The following is a 24939-nucleotide window of genomic DNA, read 5'->3' as shown; positions in this document are numbered from 1 at the left end:
AACCTCTTCAACTGCAGTTTCACCTCTATATGATACTGTTGGGACGAGTGTGTACATATTCCATTCTTACCCAGCATCCTCTTCCTTTCCATCTTCCTCCTTTTTCAACAAACCAGTAGTTCCTTCACTTTGAGTTCTTGCAAACTGTGCGTGACAGAAATTAACTATGTTAAGACTTCACAGTTAACAGCTCTGTTAATGTCATCGATTACAAAATCTGATTTGCAAGGCTACAGAATCTATGTTATGATTTATATCTTATTCATGGAATAATCCACTTAATTCACAGTAGTGTTGTACAAAAGACCAAGTAAACATTTATTCCAGGCTGAAAAGAAAAAAGAGACACAACATTTTGGCTGTGGAGCTTTCTTCAGGTATTATACAAGAGTATCTTTGTTTTTTGAGGGACTCTAAAAGCTAAAACAGCAACATATTGATTACCTATGCACTTTCACTGTACATTTATTATTTGTTCTTTATTAACACTGCTTTATACATTGAGTTTATATCTGGCAATTGTGATTTAAAATTTAAAGTTGGAATTCTGAGATTTTAAGTTGCAATTGCGAGATATAAACTCGTAATTCTGAGATACAAAGTCGCAACTTCGAGAAACCATAGCGCATTTTTTAATCCCTGGTGGAAACAGGCTTCTATAGGCTTCTGACCCATGGTTTCTGAAAGTAACTCCAGTGCTTTTTGTACAAGAGCTCTTTAAGAATAGGGCATCCATGACATAATAGTCACATTCTCATCTTGCATGAAAAGTCATTGTTACATGAGCAGCAGGAGGATGTGTGCTTTCTTGCTGGAATGTTGTCAGGAGAGGAAGAGCCCACTGGAAAGGGCAGTGAGTGATCACCTATGATCAATGCTGGATCATAAATACAAGCTGCCATCAATCATTATAAACAGAGCGCTGTAGTGACTAAATATGCCTGCTTATACCTTCACACCTGTACTTCCCCATCTGTAAGTTTGTTGTACACTCAGAACATTATTCTTCATGTGTGAAATGCTTGTCAGCTACTCTCTGATGGGCTATACAAAATCTTGCTAAAGAGGACTTGGCTCCACCCGAGGTGATTCAACATACCAGTGGCACAGAGGCACTGCTCTCTCGACAAGAAAGACATGTTTGCTTTTTTCTGTATTTCTTTATCACCAGGTTTTACATTCCAACAGGTTAAATCACTTCATCACCTGTACTCCATCAACTCTCTCACTAATTAGGTGATTTAGTGCTTATGCAACAGTCTAAGCCACCTGAATGTTTTCACCTGAATTATCAAGCACTTGCAGCTTAATGTAAAAATACAGAAATGAAAGACCTTTCCTACTTCTCACGCAAGAACCATTTTATTCAGACAAGTCTTTCACATACTTTTATGAGTTTTTTTTCTCCCTCCGATTTCATAATCATAGTTCAGCTGTTCCTGACTCGGTACTGGCATGTTATCATCGCCTGAGGTGACGAGCGAAAGAGTAAAACCTGGATTTTTCCAGGCCAGCTTTACAACCTGACCCTGGTAAATGAAGAGACTTGTGATTTAAAGCAAAAACTGAATATCACACAGAACAAAACAAGGCGCGAGTGATGATGTAGGGAAGTCTATTACACCACAGGGGGCATCAACTTTTTTAATTGACAAAAAAGAATCCATTGCCAAAGGCAAAAATAACAGGGCAACAAATCATTGATACTCACAAACATGAGAAAAAACTAAAATTGAAATTTCAAAACTGAAATAATTAAATCTAACAAGCAAACAAAAAATTTAAAATATAAAAGTGAAATAATTAACTTTACTGTTACAGTCTGTGCCAGTCTTAATTGTGGTTTGCTTTGTCTGACAAAGCACTGAAAAGCATAACATTTTTAAAAGATAAAACTGAAATAATGAACTTTACTAGATCTGTTACAGTCTGTGCCAGTCTTAATTGTGGATTTGGTTTGCTTTGTCTGACAAAGCACTGATAAAAAAAAACTCTCACCTTCACTTCCTGATTGGGCCTTTTACTCTGAAGTACAGTTTCACAGTAAGGGCTGATCACTTCCTCCTGGAGAACTGCAGAAAAGAAGGAAGCAGCACATATTTATACATCAGCTACAAAAACGCAAGGCTTTGGCCACATTTTTCAAAGGTTACTGTAACAAAGGAATGCCCACAAGTTTCAGATACATCGAAAAGAGTGTGAGAGTGAAAGATAGGTACTTTTCAGTTCTACGGTATTGATATGCGATTGTAAGGTTTTCTGTGAAATAGATCACTTTCTCAAAGTCACAGCTAACTACCACTCTTTACTCTGAGACAGACTATTCTGTCACACATACAGCCTACATCTGTATTATTATTACGGACTCATCTGAGGCTAAATAAATAACAGTGGGTATTGTGTACAGAAATTGATATGAACATGATTTTTTATATGAGCTAGACAGGATATTTATACAATGTCAATATGAACAATGAAAACAAACATATGCACGGGGGAAAAGTGAGAATAGTTCTTATTTAGCAATTACAGAAAAGTGGTTGTTAATAGGCAGTCAATGCTCTCACCAAATATTTTATTATAACTGAAATGACTTACCAAGGCCTCTCTTGTTGGGCTCAACAAAGCTAGTCTTTAAAGTGCTGCAAAAACAAGAGAAACCAAAAATGTTCAGTATAATGCACTGTGTACAGTTCATAAATAATATAAGCTCTATTTTCATAAAGAATGCAGGGCTTTACTGCAGAAATTATCAGTTTAAAAATAGTGTTACCTTGCCTAATTCAATTTATTTTTTAGTCAATATATACTTTAAAGCCACTACAAACAAACAGTATATTAGTTGAAACAAAAAACAATATTACAATTAAAATCCCAGACACTGGTAACTTCTTCTCCCTTTTGAGAAAAAGTGACAAGGCCAATGTTCTTCCTTCCTCGTGCTGCAGAACTGACTTCTATGTTCAAGGATAGCCTCACTGCAATGCTCTCACTCTGTTGTCAGTCTAGTTTACACCACTGTGCCACTGAAAGCACATTTCAGATCTTCCACTTCGTGCAAACCTTTAATGAAGTTGCACTCTTACATTTCTACATCAAAATTGATTAATCGATTATTATCATCATGCTCTACTAATTTCTAGCTCCTGGCATCAACTGAACAAATAATGTGAAGACACTAATGTATGCTGAATTTCAAAATTGCTTTTGAAAATAGTATGAAATAAAATATATTTGCTAATATATTTGCTATATTTGACAATAGAAAACGGTCTTCAAAATACAGAAAACACATGACGTAGCCCAGCGGATGTTTGAAGACGGAACAAATGTCCATCGGTATTTCAATGTTGGCTTCTCTTTCCACTTATCTAAAAACATTATAACCTTGTTATTTTGTTTAAAGTTACTTTTCTGTAACTTTATAACATTATTGTATATACTATAACAGAGTTATTTACTGCAGATGAATAAATCCAAAAGCATAAAAGTATGGTGTTCAATATGGTCTTTAAAAACATTTAGAAAATCCTCTGTTGATCAATAGTGAATGAAGAATCTCAAGCTGAACTGATGAGCTTATTATAGTTTAATGTGTGACCTGATAGCAAAAGCTTGTCCCCACTGCAGCAGACATTTTACAGTCAGTAATTACCACAGGGTGGATGTTAAAAAGAGGTCACATATACACCCTCATATTTTCATGTTAAAGTTTACTGTTGGATACCACATCAATAAACAGACTAATTTTTAATGTATTCTTGCTGATGCCAGTATAATTGCTGCTGACTCCAATCAGCCCTATTATCTTTCACTTGAGAAGTAAATGGAGCTCTCTCTTTTTGTTATATATACCATAACAACGAGTTACAAAATAAGCTTTCAAAGTACTTATAAAATCATTTACAACAATGACAGATACCTGCTTCCAAGAAAAGGGTTTACAAAGCCTTAAGTGCATCTAATTAATGTTCCTGAACACCTTGGTGCCCATACATTAATTCCAGATATAAAAGCACATACTTCATACTGTACTTGATATACTGTGTAAAGCTGAACCATCTATGTTTATAAAAAAGGAGGCAGTAACACCCATCTTTGTGCAGTGCTATATACTACGCTATTAATCATTTTACCAGTTATACTCCAGTGATGAATATTCACTGCTACATCCAACTACATATTTTATCAATTCCAACCCAGCAATAAATTACTTACATTAAGAAAATGACAATTCAATAACACTGGCCGTTTTCTCCATTTGATTTTACACCGACAAGTAGCTTAGTGAATGAGAAGACTTCACTGGATTGAACGCTAGTCTTGCAAATGTACCCTTACAGTTTTAGTAGATACATGACAAGTGTATTATATTTCATGCTTTATACAGCTGACTTCACTAAAAAACTCAATATAACAAAAATAATCACTTTATGCCATTATGCCAGGAAACGTACATATGTGAGCTTCTTTATATGAAGATGGGTTACAAAGCATCAAAAACACAAGTGCTGCTGCTGCTTCGTGTGTAGTTTCTGGTGATTGTCCTTGACTGTGTCGCTTTCCCAGACACCCACACTTCCTGCAATCTGAGCAGCCCAGTAACAACAAAAAGAAAAAAAACCTAGAACTAATAACTCTTTGGTACCTGAGGACAGGATCACACAAACTTCACTTCTGCTCAAATTAATTGTTAAAAACCGAGCACTTCATAGCACACTTAATTTTTGGGCGGACAGAAGGCTGGAAGAAAAACCATTATACAGGAGGTCTATTTAGGCTCTACGAATTCTACAGTTTAACAAAGAACAGCTTCCTTTACTTTTGGTCTGCCTCATCAAGAAAATGAACAGTTAAGAGCGTGATGTAACTTACATTCCACTCTACAGTAATATAGTTAAACATCTAAAACAGTGTATATACATATTTATGTATCCTCGAAAGCTCTATACTAACACTATAATAATCAAATGATGTGTTGCGTTGGGAAGAAACGCGCTAACGCCTCTTTAAATGATGTGGCTCACTTTTTCTCTTATTTCACAGTAAAGAAAGCAAACAAATTAGAATGAATCCATCTGCCAAAATCAATGCAAATACATAATGCTTAACAAAGTATCCTCCCATGCAAAAACTGCAGGTTTCAGATATTTTAGCTTCTTAATGAAAAGCAAAACCCATTACCATAAAATCAAAATGGGAGAGAATGGTAACATTGTCCCGAGACAGCTAAGTTTACATCTAATTGCTACACTTGCAATGTTAAAATTAATTTCATAAATGTTTTACTGTTTTAAATGGGTGCAGCCTATACCTTTCATTTGTGTTCACTGGTAATGCTTGCTTTTCCTTGAGACATTGTTTTGAGACAAAATAAATGATACAGAACCAAATCACCATGCTTTTGGTGAAACCGTATTCAAAGAGATCTTTAGTAAATCACAACTAAAATATTCCAGGCACAAAAATATAGCCTACCTGTTTTTTTCCGGGGATGGGCTTAAATCTTGCCGAGACGGGGGAAGTGGGACAGGTCTATTCCGAAGTCCCTCGCATGCATTCGATGGGGTGCCAGGTAAAGTGCCACAATAAATATCGTTGGATACCATCTCAATACTAGAGTGAGGGGAACTGGGTGGAGACAGCATAGGCACTATGGAGAATGACTCCTCATCATGGCTGCAGGGGGAGACAGGGGATGATGAAAGGGGACTTATGAGCTGGTTGCTCTCTGCTCTTCCTGGAGAGCCAGGGCTTGTGAAACTGGCTGGGGGAATTCCACGGTGCATTCTTGGAGGAACTGGGGGTAGATTCCCAGGAGTTTTAGCGAGGGATTCCAGTGAGTTTGAGTGGCTTAACCTCCTCTCAGGTGTCCTCACGCACTCCCTTTGCTCAAGACCAAGGCCTTCTGCATCAGTATTGGACTCTCCTGGACTAAAGCCTTGTAATAACACAATACAATTCAAACTGCAGTCCTGAGAAGACTCTTTTGAAAGGTTTCGTTCCTGAGGTTCTGATTTTGGACAGGATGCCTGTTGCTCGGTCTTAGGTCTGCTGAACACCGTCCTGGGTTTAGGTATCGGTTTTACCAAAACATCTTCGCTAACCTTGGAATCTTCAATAATAGTGGGAATGTTTGGGACAGATTTGTTCCTAATGAGCTCAGAAGTATTGGAAAAACTCTCAGAAGGAGAATCAGGCCCTAGGTCTTGTGGCAAAGCCTGGTGTATAGCAGATTCTGACCATGATCTGTCCAATGTTGACTCCTTGCTTTGTAATCGTGCTGTTTGCTGTATCTGCTCAGCGAGTTTCAAAATGCGTTTCCTGTGGCCTGTAGCTGTTACTCCAATTTGGATGAGTGTTTCATTGTCAAGGTGGTAGAAATCATTTGCCTTTTGGAAGCCGAATTGTCGGAAGCTATCCATGTACTTTTCAAGATGAATGGAAGCAAGCAGCTTCCCAATATCTGAGCAGTCACCGCAAGGTGTTGCCATGATGAGTCGGGCCTTCAGTTTCAGCCAGTTACCGATACAGTGTCCAATACTGGCCACAAAAGTGGAAATCGCACCACTCCTTCATCTGAAATGATAAAAAAGATAACATTTTGAGAGTTACTGGATACACAAGTACAAAGGTAGAAACCAAAAATAATCTCTTAAAAGGTCATTTTAGAAAACTGCTGTTATACTGTATGTATCAAATGAATAAATATATGACTTTTCTATTCTGGCTACTTAATTGTATCAAATTATGTCACTAATTCTGACAGTGTTCCTCTTCATACAATTCTGATGATTGAAAAGAGTGCAGCGACAAATACATCTTTTCTGGTGCTCATGAAAGCCCCTGTATTTTAGAAGTTCAGATTATGTCACTGTGACCTTTCAAGACGAAGGGTCAGGGCCTTCCCTCTGCATCATAAAATCACTTGGAACAAAGACTGGGGTCGTTTATCTGACAAAGACTCCTTGTTTTTCCTTTTAAAATCCTTGTTAGGTGCCTGCAAGAGTACAGGGACTATGAAAAAAACACCTATCCAGTAGCAAGAAAATAAGCAGGAAGTTCTCTTCTGTAAAACTTTAAAGACTTTGGACTTAAAACTACACAATATAAACCACGTAATGAGGCTGTAATGTTTATCGAAGTATGTTCAAAGGATGTGCAATCTCTTCGATTAAATAAACTTACTCTACAAACAGAATTACTGTACAGAATTGAGCAAAGATTCCCTAATTTTCTGCATGTAGTAATTATGGTATTAGTGAAAAGGTAAAATAGCTTCTTAGACTTGTTTTAAGATTTTTAGCTCTACTTAAAAAGATAAGAATGAATTACTTCTCATATATATTTATTTTGCTAATATATTACCACACATGATTCTGCTGGGTGCTGTGTAGCTTTGGTAAGAGAATTCCAGTGTACTTTACTAGCACATATTTTTAAGAACCTAAATCTTCAAATAAGTTTTTAACAGCAAGTGTAAGTGGATGCCAAATTTCTCAACTCTTCTATCCCCACTTGGCAACACAATTTCATAACTAACCTCAGTTTACATCATAAACTGTGTAAAAGTTAGATATTACAAGACAGATATTACTGCTGCTCATGCCTTGCTGAGCACTTCACTAATATGACTTTCCTACCAAAAACAAATCATGATTCAATATAGGTGGCCATATATTTAGTTGCAATGACACTGTGCAGTATCTCAAACTATTAATAAGCATATATGTATCGATTTCCTCTGCTCACTTTTTTGTTATCCTTGATGTTTTACTACTGAATATACAGTATTCAGTTTTACTATTGAATATGTAGCCCATTTTATTTTTATACTCATACTCACTGTACTCATTAAACTCATTGCACCCAAGCAATGTACAATGAACAAATACTTTTTCAAAATAGGATAAAGCAGTTATGCAGGTAAATCATGCAAAATGGCATATTCTTGTATAAAATCACTTCTAAGTAACTTGTATAAAATCTACGAAACCGCCCTATGTATTTTGTAAGATAACTTTCTTTATAAAACTGTAACTGTTTAAAGTCCAGATGACTTAAAGTAATACATCCTTAAACACTTAACAAAGATAAGTCTCTGGTTTCTAAGTGGGTTAGTAACAACACAGTGGTTGGAAAGATGCCACTTTTAAACACATCTTTTACAAACCACAAAACCACAGAAGATGTTCCATTTTTTATTTTCAAATATGACTCCTACACATCATCCGGAGTGGGGACAAATGAATACTAAGGTGACAAAACTTTAAAACACATTGCAGAATCTTCAAAATTATAAGAAGGGTTGCTTAATAAGGTGGCACTACATTTTACACACTGAAAAATTAACGTACTGTAAGAGTGTCACTCTCATCTTACACACCTTGTAAAGGGGATAAAGGGATTAAAGGGATACTGGATCATTGTTCTGTTGCTAAAAAAACAACCAAAGTGTCTGCAAAAAACAGTTACACCTCATGTTAACAAAAGGCATCTCATAAAAATATATATTATCAATCTTATAAAAAATTACACCTATCAATTAATATCCAGTTGTATGGACTGTAGATCATTGCACATTATTAAATGAGCTGTATCAATATAACTAAATATTAAAGCTAAGCACTACATGTATTTAGAAGCATTGCATTTCCTGTGCTGGCAATTTTATAATTCAGGTTAATAAAAAATATATACTGTATAGTCTTGAAAGGATACATTCAACTTGCTCCTGCCTTACACGTGGTGTTACTCTAAAGGGTGTTGAGCTCCAAACATCCTTTCCTCTTACTCACTGTACACACAGTATACAAGAAAACCTACTTCAAGTAAAAAAAAATGCCACTGTAATATATTATGCAGAGTGAGGAAAGAAGCTGATTTATTAGAGCGCTTAAGGTGTTCAAAAGCTTGAGAGTGAAGTACAAGCAAAATGATTTTTTTCCCTAGAGTTCATGACGATGTGCTATTTTTTTTTAATGAGAGGAATGTTCTTATTATAAGATATTGCAAATTTATTATAAAGAAAACTGAGCAATTTCTCACAACATCTTTTCTTCTGTTTTTGTTTTCTTCCAGACAGTAATAAAGGCTTCCCATGTTATCTAACCATTGTAAATAAGAACTGACAAGGGCAGCCACAGACACAGGGGGCTGTTTACAGACATCTGATATCCCGCCAAGACAAATAATTAGTATCTCTGTGCTAATTTCAAACTCAGCCCTGGGACTTTTAATTACAAGTGACACACACCAAAAGAAAAAAAGTACTGAAAAAGAAACACCTTTTAAATGTTATGATATACTGTTCCACTATATAATGTACATTAAAAAGGCTCCACGGACGAAACATTGTGCTTTCTTTCTTCTCTTTTCAGCATGGAATAAACCTATTACTTGTTCCTTTGCAGCCTATGCATGCTCTCCCAGCTACCCACCTGAATTAATATAATCTTTATGACTCTTTCAGATCTAGTGTACACATGAAGCTAAATGTTGCATTCTAATTCTTAGAAGGCCAACTTCCAACTTTCCATCTTGAAAAAAGGTTGCTTCACTGACTTTCTAGAACCCCATCAATATATATGTAAAGTTCACAATTATTGAAGAGGATATTAGATTCACATTTACACCTCACTGCTTTTCAGGGACTGGTGTTTGATAAAGCACCTAGATCTGCTGCTTTAGGCTTTTGTATACAATGCCTTAAGGGAGAGCTTTAAAACTGAAGAGGATAGAGAAAAGTTAAGGAAAAAAATGTTTTTTTTTCCATATATTTATATAAAACAGACAATAAAATAATTATTGATGATTATGGTATCATGTTAATTATGAACTTGCAATATAACAAGTGTGCTACAGAGCAGTTACAGACCTGCAAGAATGATGGAGTGAACATTGGAAAAGCCAAAAGCTAAAGGCTTCCTGCAAAGTTTTCCCTGACTCTGCAGTGTCCCATTGGGCAACAGAGCTTGAGAACATAGCAGTGCTAAAACTCTCAAGGCCGACTGTGGCTCTCAGCCAACATCTCTAAGAACAAGGCTGGTACTTCTCTCATCATATTTTTAGAATAATTTAAAATTTCTGCACGGTGAGCTGAAATCTTCCTTTATAATTCCATATTACTGTGCATGTGAGTTTTGTAACTAAAATAGATTAAATGCTAAGAAACTACGAGCAAAGAGCTAATGTACTTTAGTTATAGAGGAACACTATAAAAAGAAGGTAGGGAGTATTTCTTAAAATAAAGAGGTAAGCACAGCTTCATATTAATTAATGCATTATAGTTTTTGAAGCACTAGGCTCTTACAGAGCTGGATGATTCTGGCCATCACAAAATTTTCCTTTAAATGTTATCTGCAGGCTTTTGAGATAAAAAATAAATTTGGGAATGCTGAAAAGCACTGAGGTGTTCAGTTAGTATCATATGGACTGAAAAAATCGGAAGCCATTTAATTGAGATATGATTGACACCTTCAGAATTTACATATTTTTACATCAATCAGATGCACTAATGACAGGCAACCTAAAAGGCTTAGTAACTATTTTCAGGCTTAAACTGTTTGCGATTGTAACTGCAAGGCAAATGAAAAAGCACATTATCCAAAACAGCCACTTTTTTATATTTTCACATTCATCAGGTAAAAGCCATGGGTATCAAGCAGAAATATGAGTACATGGTAACACACTTTTAAAGGTAAAGGAATCTGAGACTAGCATGTGGTTTCATTGCTGGTTTCTGTTAAAATTGGGTTCCTGTTAATCTTAAAGTGCAGTCACTATGTGCACTAAATAGCAGTAGTGGTTCTGGTCATTACGTGCAAAGTTACGTTCAAAAACTCTTTCCGTCTTACTTGGTTGGGATGTTACAGCATGCCTGTGCAACATCGATGACTTCACCATAAGCACTCTTCCCTGTACAGCAGTAGCGTTCTGTGGGAAAATCGCCATTGTGTACATGATTAAAGGGGAGTGAGTCATACCCTGTCTCAGAGCTGACAGGTAACCTTTGGCTCCTGCATGCTGATACACCAGATTTATGGGGAGCTTAAAGGAGGAGACACATGAGTTCAACTGACAGAATGAAGTATAAGAGAGGCAAATCGAAAGGGAGGACATTCGAAAATTATCTCTGGATAACTTATCTATGACCTTCTAGCTGAAAAGCACTGTTTACCTAACATACTATAAGAAAACAGAATGTCTTAGAAATAGAAATGTCAAAAACTGAAAGAATACTTTGTATGAACACACACAGTCAAGATGATTTAATCTCAGCATATGAATGCAGCCAGTACTGTAACTGTATTCGTTCCTACATAATAATGTTAAAATAATGACAATAATAATAGGCCTACCCTTTTTACAAAGTACTTTGTGAGCACATCTACATTTGTACATGCGACTCTGTGCTTTTATAATACTTCCTGATAAACAGAGAGCTGGTATAACTGAGAAACGTCTCAAGTCAAAGATAATATCTGACTTTTAAAACGAGCTGTGACTTGCAGTTCAGAATACTAGAAATGCAACATCTAACTGATGAACTGCATACCTACAAACACAAGCTTAGTAACTACTAATTATAAAGTGATATTTTCCTTTCTTCAGGTTTCATAGACCAGAGCAACCAAAATACTACCTACCTTGCATGATGAACTTCTTTGAAAGCTCTTATTAAACATTTGAAATATGTCCCAAATTCTAAAAGAGTATAATTCAAAAAAATTGAACATGTAATTTCTGTAAATTAATCATGCTTCTTTATGAAATGTGGATTCACAATAAGACGTATCCAATACTGAAGACGATGCAGTTAACCTTCCAAAGATTATGTTACCCACCCATTAGTCAAGTCAGATAAATGATACTACCTTTACATTGATAACTGATGTGAAAGTTAAAAAAATGACAAAACAAAAGAAAACGAAACCTCTCGGCTCATAAATAGGTATATTTTAACTACAAAGTAGGAAGGTTGTATCAGATGTGCTGCATTTAATCAAAACAAAACAGAAACCGACACCGAAAACAGTTTAGACAGGATACACAAAATCCTGGTTCAATGACAAAGATAAACTGAAGTAGTGGAAGATAAGGATGGAGACACAGATGGCCTTAAGAAATTTCACAGTATGAGGAGATGGAGAGAGACTTGTTTGGCTAAAATATTTTCAAACATAAGATGCCATTGTGGTTGTGCCGAGACATAGGATAACTACACCTGAGGAGATGAGGGACAAAGCTGTAATAGATGAAGAAGACCTAGAATAGCTCTGAGAAGTAAAGAAAGATCTTTTTAAAAGGTAAAAAACATCCTCTGTTGTATTGTCTAAATCAGCTCCTTTAATTTATTCAGAAGTGGTTGGAATGCATGTCTGTTGATGATTGCAGTCAGCCATGAGTGTGTTGATCTGTAATGACGTTCTGTTTGGTCCTGTGGGGCTTTGCTTGTCAGCCTGGCATAGGCTGAAGATACTTCATTACCAACCAATCTGCGTTTTGTTTTCAGCAATTTATTTGTACAGATCAAACTGCCAAACCTTGAAAAGCATCAAGGGCAAACTGCTAGTGAAAGTTTCTAAATTCTAAGTGACTCACCACAAACTGAAGAAACAATATTTAAAATTAGAACCTATGGTCTACAAGTTATAAATATAAGCCTTTTTTTGTAATATAAATATAATACAATATGTAAAGACTATATTGGAAATGTACTCAATCTTCATACCATGAAATGCACTTTAAAGCTGTTAAATGATTAAACTAAGCTGTTGGTTACAAATAAACAATAATAAGCACAAATGTTTAGCCCAAAGACCAAGATAAATTTAGAGCACTAAAGTACTTGCCCTTACACAGTGGCAATTACTTTTATTCAGTACTGACTTTCTTGAATTCTCTCTCTCACACACACATTTAGCAGTTTAAGAAGCTATTATTTTCTAAATGCACTTAGAAAATAGAAGGGTTTCTAATACTGAAAGCAAAATGTGAGATCATTGTTGTTTAATGTATGGTTAAACTGAAAGACCTAACTATCTTTTCACACTTTCCATTTGAGTCAACATACATTATCCCTGTATCCAATCTCCATCCAGCTCCCTTTGGCCTCCCATGGCCACAAAGTCTCTCTTTCTGACTTCATAGGAGCTGCTGAAAATACAGGATACAGCTGTCTCTCAAACCCTATTAAAAACATAAGCCCACACCCTCCTTTCCCCCAACCCGCTCCAAAAGGAAACAAGATAAGTTACTGATGTTCACACAGATCAAAGATAAACACAGCTTGGTGCCTTTGGGAATAACACAGGGTTGTTATTCTGACTGCAGTAAAAACCCAATATGGAATACACTAATATATACAGTATATACAACAAAGCAGGTGAGTAGTCCTGTTGCTCACACTGTGATTCATCACATATGCAAACAGTTGTTTTAATATACTGGAAGGTAAAAAACATCCAGTTGACTGCATCTTTCCAAGCTCATAATGCAAACTGTTTCTGATGGATAAAATTAGGCACAATAATAATAAATTCCTTACACTTATATAGCGCATTTCTGGATACTCTACTCAAAGCACTTTACAGACAATGGGGCCTCCCCTCCACCACCACCAATGTTCAGCATCCACCTACCTTAAATTTGTTAAATATTTGGTAACCATAATGTATGCTTCAGTAATCATATTTTTTTTAAATTACCAACACAGCAACTAAGTACACAACAATAGAAAGGATATAATAAACTGGTCTTAGAAGCAAATTATCTTAGTACAGGTAATAATGAAAACCACATTCCAGTTTTAGATACAACATTCCTTGTTAACCTAACATTTCAAAAATGTTCATTCACTTGCTGCTGTAATAGCATGTAAATCAGTTGATTGGTTAGAACTTCACCATGGCTTGGTGTTGGCAATAGACTAAAGAAATTCCAGTAATAATCTCTAAACATTGCATTAAAGATTAATGAAGATATATATAAATCATGTACAAGTCCTTTGAAATAAACTGAATATATCAACGTTCTTCTACAAGAAAAGGAAGCTACAGCTTTCACAGAAAAGTGCTGTTATGTTTCAGATTAAGAACAAAAAGCAGAAGAATGCATTTACCAAAACATGCATTATTCACATGAAAAGTCGCACAATATTACCAAGAATACCACAATTAAACTTAAAAAATAACTTAATACAATTTGGATAAATAGTACTGCAGATACTGGTTAACTACAAATTACAGGTACATTACTGTACATTTACACTATAAATACCTTTTAAAGAGGTACAATTATAGAATGGCATTCTTTGAAAATCGATGTGCACATTTATAGCTTAATTACTGGTACAATCATAGGATTATTACGTACTGAAATGTGCATGCACATGTATTAAAAGGTGTAATTATACTGCAATACCGGCAATATTTCAAAATGCAGGTACACATCAAAACTTAAAATGTTACTCTTGCTAAAGTAATAATTACATAATGTAATTACAATATCGATAATATGATTAAGATGTAAATATATACATTTCAAAATACCACCCAATTGTAATTGTAATGTACAGTATTACTGCATTGTAATTAATGCATGTGTATTTTGAAGTGTATCCAAAATACTGAATGGCAACAATATGAAACATTTGTTATAGAATGGGTATATGATTAGTTGTCAGCAACCAGCTCAAGGCATAACTGTACATAAATCTCAGCAGGGATACCACTGCTGTCACCCAGATAGATGTTGCACTTCAGTGCAGGATGAAGTTGCCCCCCGTTATATGTAAAGACCTGTGGGATTAATCTTTCAACATGGAAATGACTCCAGTTGTACAGCCAATGTGGTGAAAAACTATCTGGAATGTAAACAGGCCAACAGAACACTCTCAAAGATGTCTTCATCAAGTCTTGGATGAATCGTGGGAAGTGTTGAGTGATATTTATTACACCATTTCTTCACTGCTAAACTGAAAGAGGGATGAAAATAACATATCAAGATTTGTATGAAGCAAACAGGCCCCGTACCATCTTTTGTAATGATTGTATATGCAGCATACATGATGTATTTTAAATGTACTGTATCTCTGTAACTCCTCATTCCCACACAAACACGCACAGTAAACTCTCCTGAAGGAAAGCAATCTTTTAGTTTCACTGCCAACATCTGAAAATGAGACAGGTCATTTTGTTCGAGAATAGTTTCTTTCAGGAAGCCTTTGATCTTTCACGATTTGACCACAGTACAAAGAGGCACTAGGAAAATGGAGAACTAGGTAGGGTGTAGTGTGGGGTGGTGGAATCTTAAGTGTAACTGTGAAACAGAGTACAGGCGTAGCCTGTGTTGAGTCTAGTGAAAAGTTCTTAATTTTACTAATCAAGGTAGAGTACACAGTCTCCTGGGGAAGGGAATTCATCAGAAATTATTACAACTAAACATTTTCTCCTGTTTAGAAACAGGAGTCTGTGTTACACTGCACTACCTTGCATAGACAAAGATCTTATACACACAATGCTCTGATGCAGTGACAAACTGGTTCAATCTCTTCTCTCTGCAGATACAGACTGCAAACAGTAGACCTGGAGTGACCTAAGGAGGCAGGGATAGCCCCCCAGTGATGACGATTTGTTCTTGTAGCTAACTAGGAGTCACATACGGTATGCATCCATGCACATGTTCCTAGTCGGGTCCAATGACTTGGACTTGAAGATTCGACTAAATTTGGATCAGAACTCTGGGCTCCTCCAAGTCACAGTCAGTAGGCAAAAAACAGGGACTATTCAGTCATTGGAGCTAATTCTCATTTTAAAAACTCCTGTTTCCCAGTTTCCACCAATTGTTGGCTTCATTTCCTTCCTCTCTTCCTTCTTCCTTTTTTGTCAACCTAAAAATGTCTTTTTTTTTAAAAGGAGCCAGTTTTGGACAGACAGTAAAACGTCATATCATCTGTGGTCAGGAGATTGTTTAAAATACAAGATTCATTCAAACAACTCAACTTGACTAGGCCCTTTATTACAAAACTCATAGGTTCAAAGTAAAAAAATAATGGTCATAAAAGTGTCACAAGCTAGTGTGATTTATAACTGGTCATAAAAGTACTATTATTTTATGTGACTTAAAGGCAATTGTTAAAGAATGTTGGAGCAATACATAAATTAGAGACTCATCTGAAAGACAGAAACATTTTAAATTCCTTATTCTTCATTTTAACAAATTGAAATACATCTAAACATATTTACATCCATAAGTATAAATGTTGCATTAATGGGAACATAAAAAAAAAACATTTGAAGGTACTCCTTTCAGACAACGACTGGAAATAAATACATATTTAAAGAAATGTAGTACTAGCCAAAACAATTTAATTCTTAAAAATAGCATCTATGTAAATGTTACAGTAAAGTGAAATATTTTCATATCTAAAAAAATCTATTTAGTCAGCATTTTGCTGATACCTGCTTATCCTTTATTGGTTTCTTCATTTCTATTTGATGTTGAGAAGCACTTTGTATAGCTTTTAAGTGTTTAAGTAGGTAGCTTTGTCAGCATGCATAGCCTGCAAAGGAACAGGTAAAGGTTTATTCTTTGCTGAAAGGAAAAGGAAAGAGACACAACATTTTAGAAGAAGGCTTCACAACCAAAATATTGTGTCTCTTTCCTTTCCCTTTCAGCATAGAATAAACCTTTACTTGTTCCATTGTGCATGTTAAGTCGTGTTTTATTCCAAGTAAAACCAATACACAGCACATGAGGATAGATAATATAGGCCTTAACTGCAGAAACTGCAAAAACTACAATCATTAAAGCTACAAAAAAAAGTACTCAACCCCAACAAAGTCACATTAGTCACAGAACTGTGTGGACGCCTACTGCTTTGTGAATCCTCCACTATTAAAAAAAAACTCTTATTTCAAAGTAAAAACCCACCCACGGCCTAGTCGCGTTTTTGAAGAAAATTTGTGGTCTTTGACTCAGCAACATTACAAGCAATCCAGTCTTAGTACAAAGCAAAGCAAAAATAATACATCTCATAGGCCAATTTCAATGTTACATGCAGATGATAATTTATCAGCAGATAATTTTCAGTTCCTACCTATGATACATATTAGGTGGCCACAATTTATCCTAACACTAATTTACATGTTATGAATTCAAACAATTCAAGCAGAGTCCAGTGAAGAACATACATCCAATTAAAGGGACATTTCTTCTGTTTAGATAATACAAAATGGTTTTAGAAATGACTTGTGAAGGTAGCAGGGTAATGTCCAATTAAGCACCTGAAAAATTAAATGGTGAATTCAGGAGTGTTTTCAGATAAAATAATTCCATTAATCAGCTGCATATCCGTCATGACAGCAACTCATACTAGCATTGGGGATGCATTCTGCAATTTTGTCTTTCCACCAGTGCAGATCGAGTAAATCCCATCTTTTCCAAACTCTTCACCCCAATTTATTTCAATTCAGGCTTCAATGGTCTTACCCTTTATTCAGATAGGATTAGGAAATTGAATAAATGCATCAAAATCTGCATGATCTCACATCTCTATGAATGTGAATCATGGAGGCAATGTAAAACACATGGCCATTCAGACATTAAATCACATCCTGTGATCAAATTTGGAATAGGAGCATAGCCTGAATGAAAAGCTAATTGAATGTCACAAAAATAACTTTTGTTGTCGCGGTAAGTGGTAAAGAGAAAATAGCGTTATTACACCACATATTCTTTGATGGCAGTCAGATGTTAAAGAGAAAAAGAGAGTAAGAGTGAGAGTTGGGATTAGGATTAAAATCAATATCCTGCCTCCATTTCAGCTGTTACCCGTATTCATAAAATAAAACTTGAATACGACACTCCTAATATCTTCAGATCCAATTCAAGATTAATTAGGATCAAGGACTAGATGTTTGAAATTTGAAACCACTTTTTAAAATGAAATCTGTTGAGACTTCTCCCCCATTTAAATGTTGCTGGGTCTAACAGTCAAACAATTGGTGGAAGCCAAGGAGTCAAAGGCAATTTGTGAAACCGAGGAATCAAGGAGGCCTTTGGGATGGAGGGTGCAGGGGTGTATAAATAACAGTAGGGTACTATTGTACACCACAATATATCATTGTTCGGAGCTGGCTGTAGCCATGTTGACTTGATGACTGAACACACTTGTGTGCAAATAAGTTGGCCCTCTTCCTCAGAGTCACATTTTCATTACCCAGATATGCAGTTTTGTCAGAGAAGTACTGTTGCATCGAATTTAAAGCTTTGGCTTTCTGGGTTTAGAAATACAAGTTTTTTTATTAAACTGGTAGATTTGCTCTATTAACAACTCACCTAAAGCAGGACTCTGTTTAGTAGCATTTTTTCTCTTTTAGTAAAATGTTCATGTGTTTAATTCAGTCCAGAGCAATTATTTCATACCTCAAATGAACATTGATACAAAAGTGGCCTCTGTGAAGTATATTAATTGAAACCCACCAAAATGTAAGGCAGAAAAGGCAAAAGTAATGCAGTCACCATGCCTCAGGACTTATGGAGTTATATTTTTTAAGTACTGGAAGTACAAACCCAGTGCTAACTCACCAAGTCAAATTCCTGCATGTAACTCCAACAAGGAATCTTAATAAAATAAAAACACCTATCTGTGCAATTGTTTTATCAGACTCTTATATGGACATTTTTTTTCCTTAAAAGGCACCTACTTATACTAGTACTATAGTATAACAATTAGATCTCACATTTATATTTTTGCACTTTAGTTATATTACAGATGGTTAACTATTCAAAAACTACACATTTAAACACAAACATGTACTGTACACACGCAAAAACAAAAAGCACCTGTTAATGAATTCAGCTTTAATTAAAAAAATGAAATCCCAGTTCTTGCTACAAAACAGTAAGAAACATAAGAATTGCGCTTCATTAAGTGTAAGGCTGAATGTCTGGGGTATGAAAACTTGCGGTTAATCTTTCTCATTTAAGGATGATGGAAAAAAAAACAGGAAGAGATGGAGCTGCTGAAATTACTACATCATACTTTGACTTTTTTCCTGCCCGTATCCCTTGCTTCAAACTTCAGTCTTAAACTTTACATTTTTTACAAAAGTAGCAGGATGCATTTCTTACATTATGGCTATCTTATTGCACGTGTGTGTTCTGACCTATGCTCTGTATTGCTTCTGCTCAGATTACTAGCCTGTATATCCTCTGATTACCCCTAAATATCACCACAACATTTAATTAGTGATAGTTTCATGGGGGGGGCAAATAAAGGTAGAATGATTGCCAATTGGCGAAGCAAAATGTAATCAAGCCAGTGTGATACAGTGTGCAATGTATAATCTGTGCCTCACATTCTGCTTCAAGTAACTGATTCATCAAGTTGATTAAATTAATAAAGACAGCCTGGAAACTCCATCTGGAAACAGTGAATGACTCAACAGGATACTTATTAAATAAATAACCATAGGAAACCTGTTTATGTACACTGCTTATTTTTGGTGTCTTAATTCATAGTACTTTTATAGTATTGCGCAGTTCCCTAAAAGCAACATTGATTATCTGATATTTCTTCCCCTATTCAATATCTTCATTAGATGGAAACAAGGTAATGTTTTTGGATGCAGCTTTATTTTTACCATAGTATCATTTACATCATTGTTTAATTTTTGTTTTTTGTCAGGTGCTCTTATTATCTCCTACCTTCTAAAGACATGCTGGCCAGGCTAGTTGTTCCTGTGTGTGGGTGAATACCTACAATGTAGTGGCATCCTGTCCAAGGTTTGTCCACCTTGCACCCTATACTTCCTGGATAACCCATGGGTTGCACAGGCTTTCGGATGATGGATGCATGAATTAAACTAATTTTTTATGACCTGCTTCTTAAAAAACTGACATTTGAATTGAGTGTTATTATCCTGTTGTTTGAGCTCTGTTTTGTCAGTACACCCAGACTCTGACAAAATCAAAACCTTGATCCAATAGCAAATTACAAGTACGAGATTTTATGGTAGGATCCTGCTGGATGAAAGCAAGCAAGCCTGACAAAAAGCCAGTCTCTAGAACACAGTTTGCACGATGGCTAGGATGACAATGTGATTTTGTATCATCCTAGTTTGTTTCTGTCTAAATCTGAAACCTGTATGACGAAAAATACTATTCAAAGCTCTTTGACATTTATTCACTGATAATGGAAAGAAACACAAGTTATTGTCCATTTTTACCAGAGAAAATAAGGAAAACCTTAATTTTATGGGTACTTTTATGTTACTTCATTTTTGACCTATTTACATTGCTTAGCTGCACAAGGCCTATACAGTATGTACTGTAAAACAGTGACCCTTCAAACTCAAGATAACGGTATGTTAAATAGAAGATTACAGAGTGTTATACAAAACAATGACACAGTACGTACCAATGTATAGGCCTTCAGATTTCAGTTACATCTTTACGTGTCAATCTGGCCACATTTTAAATCACTTCAATAATAATTTTTGTAAATCAAAGTTTCAACTGCAGCTCTTTTATACTGATATGCACATTCTTACAAGTGACTTCAGACGCTGTCATAGTCCCCGTGCGAAATAATAATAACAAAGTAAAAATGTCTAAGAATATAATAAGAGAACAAAGAAGCACACACTTAACAGAATATGCAGGAAATGACCGAACAGCATCAGAACAGAGATACATCTATGTCGCACTTTGGCAGACAGTAGTGGTAACTATAGTTCAACAACAAGTCATCTTGAGTGCAAGACTGGTCTAAATGAATGTGAGCAAGACACTTCACAATATACATTTCACTACAGCCTGCCCTGGACTGTCACACAAACCTGAAGATACATGTTGTGTTGCTGCTGAGCACATTACACACTTAAAGGTTTACAGTACTGCAAACATGCCAAAACCTCTCCGTCTAAACTATGACTGAATAGTGCAACATGCTGACATACGATTGTTGGAAGAGTTCCATCACCACTCTTAGAAACATTCTACTGTGCTCGGGAGAAAAAGCTTCAATAATTAAGAAAACTGAAAATGCACAAGGACACATCTTAATGGCAGAGAGTAAATACATGTGCCAGGCGGTTTACCTGATACATCGCGTAATTTTACTCAAGAAGGCTCAATACACAAATACAGACACAATCATAAAACGTTTGTCAATTAGCTTATACCTGCTTTTGCCAAATCAGAAATCACCAAATTGAAGGTGTGTTACAGTGTTACAAAATTCACCTTCACCTTATCTTTTTATGAGCAGAGCGGAGGCACTGTGGTAAGGATCTACGCCTGTGGCTGGAAGGTTGCCAGTTCAAATCCCGCAGTTGGCAGAGGAATCACACTCCGTTGGGCCCCTGAGCAAGGCCCTTAACCCCAACTGCTCCGGGGCGCCATATAAATGGCCGACCCTGTGCTCTGACCCCAAAATACTCTCTCCCCATCTGTGTACCCGTGTGTCTTATTGAGAGCAAGCTGGGGTATGCAAAAAAACAAATTCCTAATGCAAGAAATTGTATATGGCTAGGAAAGTGATCTTATCGTATCTTATTATGACCAATCCATTTGGTCATGACAATCCAAGACTAGCTTGAAAGGCAAAGACAATGAACAGAAAAAAATAAGAAGGCTTTATATTCTTAGACTAGATAAAAATGTTCATAACTGTTGAAATTCCCTGATCGAGAACAGAAATTAAGATATACTGCATGTAAAGATGACAGAGAAGGTAAGGCAGAACTAAACAAAAGATTACAAAAGGTGGATTTCTTCACTTTATCTTTTTAGTTCATGCATAGAAGCCACTGTATAATAGTCTATAGATTTAGCAGATGTTTACTAACCCTTTTATCTTTAAAAATAGCAATATTTTAAACAGCATGACTTTATGGTCATTACTCCACCCATCCCACACTACCAAAAGACAAATCCTTGTTCTTATAAAGGATAATTAAAATACTGACGGTTCAACTGCTATTTCTGTAGTACTGCATATAACTGGATAAATGTAATTTCTAAGTGCGTGGAGTCCTGCAGAAATGCATTATAATCCACTTGGTCACACCCAAGGATGAGGACAAGGAAAGGAAAAGCATCAATGTTATTACATACATATATGTAAAGAAGGGAGGGTTCGTAACTCACAATATGTGGTCTTGGTGCACTTACTGTAAACAGGCAAATCTCACTCAATTCCCCACACTTCTTATTCTGAGAATAAGCTATAGTGGACGTAACAGAACTTCTGAACAGGGTCAGTATAATTTTATTAATATTAAGAAAGAGATTCATCTAAAACAAAATGATCGTATATTTCTGCACCACGAGCAGAAGTCGCCAAAGTCTCCAGAAGGCTTCTGAATGTTTAAGAGCGATATGTCACACACGCAGCGACACTTAGTGAATCATCATCAAAAAGCCTTTTTAGAAGGATGACCGCTTTAACGCGATGGCTTTGTGATTGTACAGAAAAGATGTGCCTAGCTTAAAGAAAACCTCCCAATACAGGGTTCCTCATACCTTTGATTGCCCATCTGACTTAAAACCATAAGAGAGAAGCAAGACCCTATCAAATCCAATGACTGTTGAAAAACTTTACCAGAGTTACACAGCCCACTGCCTAGGAAAGTATGAATTACAATTATTACTATTATAGTTGTTATCAATATCCAAAAAGCTTGTTTGTTTGTTTACTATATGTTCACCCGTTTCATGCATGGCCACACACGGATTTTATTTTTCGACCTACTGTATATGAACTATGTGGATGACCACAGAAATTTACCGTGAAGGTAAAAGTTGAGCAGACTTCCAATCAATTGTAACATCACAGAAATTTACCGATTTATATCTACTTGCCAGGTCACTACTGTAAAACACTTGGCACGAATAAGGCAAGTCCATAATCTTTTCCAGTGGGTTGTGGCCCTTCATAATCAATTACTAGTATCATGTTGAAAACGTTCGATTAACTTCAGTCTCGCTCCCTTTGCCCGAAACTTGTACAGTAGCTGAAGTTTTACTTACCTCCCTCTTGTCTCTATCGTCAGCGAAAACTGTAATGTTGTCCCCCAACGTTTTAAAAAAAGGCATATGTATTACAGTTTGCAATTCCCCGGTACTTCGGACCATGAAAGAGCAATCAGTAGGCATGCACTAATATGCATCCGAGCGCTCTGAGGTTTTGTTGAAGTATCTCCTTTGCAGATCAGGAACACGAACGCAGACCTTAAAGGGGAGGACGTGTGAAGAAGAAAAAGTTAGCCGACTATTCTTCACAGAGTACTATAAAGTACTGTCTTGCACTCCACTGTTTTTAGATACACGTTAATCTTCCTTAGTAAGCAGATACTTAATTAACATTTAGTATAGATTTGTATTATTTCATTAAGGAACTTTGTTTTTAAAGTCTGACATTAGTTTGCCAATTTTACACAGATGTGTGATCACTAGAAGAGCGAAAAGGATCTTGCACTCCAGAACACAACTGCGATGTAGACGTCTGCCAAACACTACACGACAGACAGCACGGTCAATTTAATACCATATAATAATTGTACACATTGAGTTTACGTCACTGAACACTAAATAAGCAATTGTGCAACGTATTTACTGGTAGGTAGTTATTTTGAAATGCACCAGAAAGGAAGTTAGGTAAAAGGGAGACAGTTGACATAAGACGACGGGTTAATTTTAATCGTTAAGTGTACTGTAAATACAGACCCAGTCAGTGAAGTAGCTCAAGGAACAGGTCCAAATAGTCAGACATCTGCGCGTTAGATGAACGAAGGTATACATTCGCATTCAACAGAAAAAAAGAAATGTTAACATTTTACTGTTGCGCTGTTTATTGTTTATTTTTTTGGTGTGGGGGTTATAAATTTACAGAACGTCTTGTACAGTTTAGCACGTTACTGTTTACTTCGGCGACGATAAACTTCCTCTTGGATGTGACATTTTAAAAGCAACATTATTTCCTCGCCTGCCGTATTGAGACGTTGATGACAACAATCACATTTATAAACCGCCTCTACGGTAAACAATATTGATTTTTGGTGTATTGCCATTTAATTCTTACAAAAAAAGATGTTCGCAATTTATTAAAATTCCTTATCAAAATTAATTTATATTAATATCACTAAAATATAAGTGATACAATATATATATTTTCTGGTATCGTTAAGAAACCTCTGTAGTTTCTTGAGAACTGTAAGGTGTCCTTTAGCTTTTCATAGTTACCTCCTACATTACCTCCAACACGCGTAAACATTTTAAGAGTTTTTGTATAGAAGTGAAATACCAGCTGTGAATAATTTTTGAAGAAGTATTTATTATTACATGTTCTTTTAGTAGCATACTGCTCATATATAATTAACTGATGTTTGGTGTTTTGTAGCACAGCAGTTACATCCAGTGCAATTTTCTTCCACTAAACACCTTTCACAGCCCGTCAAAATGATACCCTCATCATTTAGAGTTTAACTCTCAGTCTGGAATGTTTAGACAAATATAAGAATACTTTTGTCACATTCATCAGTAGACAACTGGAAATCAAATTCAAAATCAATTAAAAAATCAACTGAAACCTTTATTTCGAATGTGTGAGCTGTCCTTCATCTAAACTGTTTTCCCTTTTGGCCACCTAGTCACACCAGGAGGATGTTTTTAAGGCTTCAGGCTCACGTCTGCCATCTGTCACAAACAGATTTTAAAGATTTTATGGCTTTCCAGCAGTCATGTCTTACCATTCAAAAGAATGAAAGGGTCAAACAGTGTTGCCCAACCTGAGAATATGCAGGAAGACAAAGCTTCAATGCGTACACTTCCTGTCCATATTCCTTGACTTCCACACCTACGGAAAAGGAAAAGATTCCTTGTGGATTCATGCACACACATAACCCTGGGTTATATAAATATTTTCTCCAC

General features: G+C 35.9%; 1 protein-coding gene across 2 annotated transcripts in view; it reads right to left on the bottom strand.

Moving 5' to 3' along the window:
• Window positions 1-23512, bottom strand: part of arap3 (ArfGAP with RhoGAP domain, ankyrin repeat and PH domain 3) — a 45006-nt gene extending 21494 nt beyond the window's left edge. For both annotated transcript variants that reach the window (XM_015349879.2, XM_015349881.2), the window contains exons 1-5: window positions 23041-23512; window positions 5479-6579; window positions 2599-2642; window positions 1999-2072; window positions 71-144 (exon numbers count right to left, since the gene is read on the bottom strand). In XM_015349879.2, coding sequence (XP_015205365.2) covers window positions 71-144; window positions 1999-2072; window positions 2599-2642; window positions 5479-6494 — 1208 coding nt within the window. In that variant the 5' untranslated portion in view covers window positions 6495-6579; window positions 23041-23512. The remainder of the gene's footprint in view (window positions 1-70; window positions 145-1998; window positions 2073-2598; window positions 2643-5478; window positions 6580-23040) is intronic.
• Window positions 23513-24939: the final 1427 nt, after the last annotated feature.

This window comes from Lepisosteus oculatus, chromosome 11 (assembly GCF_040954835.1).
Source record: "Lepisosteus oculatus isolate fLepOcu1 chromosome 11, fLepOcu1.hap2, whole genome shotgun sequence".
Taxonomy (NCBI): Eukaryota; Metazoa; Chordata; class Actinopteri; order Semionotiformes; family Lepisosteidae; genus Lepisosteus; species Lepisosteus oculatus.
Note: the sequence above shows the minus strand (reverse complement) of the source record. Positions and strands in the feature narration are given on the sequence as shown.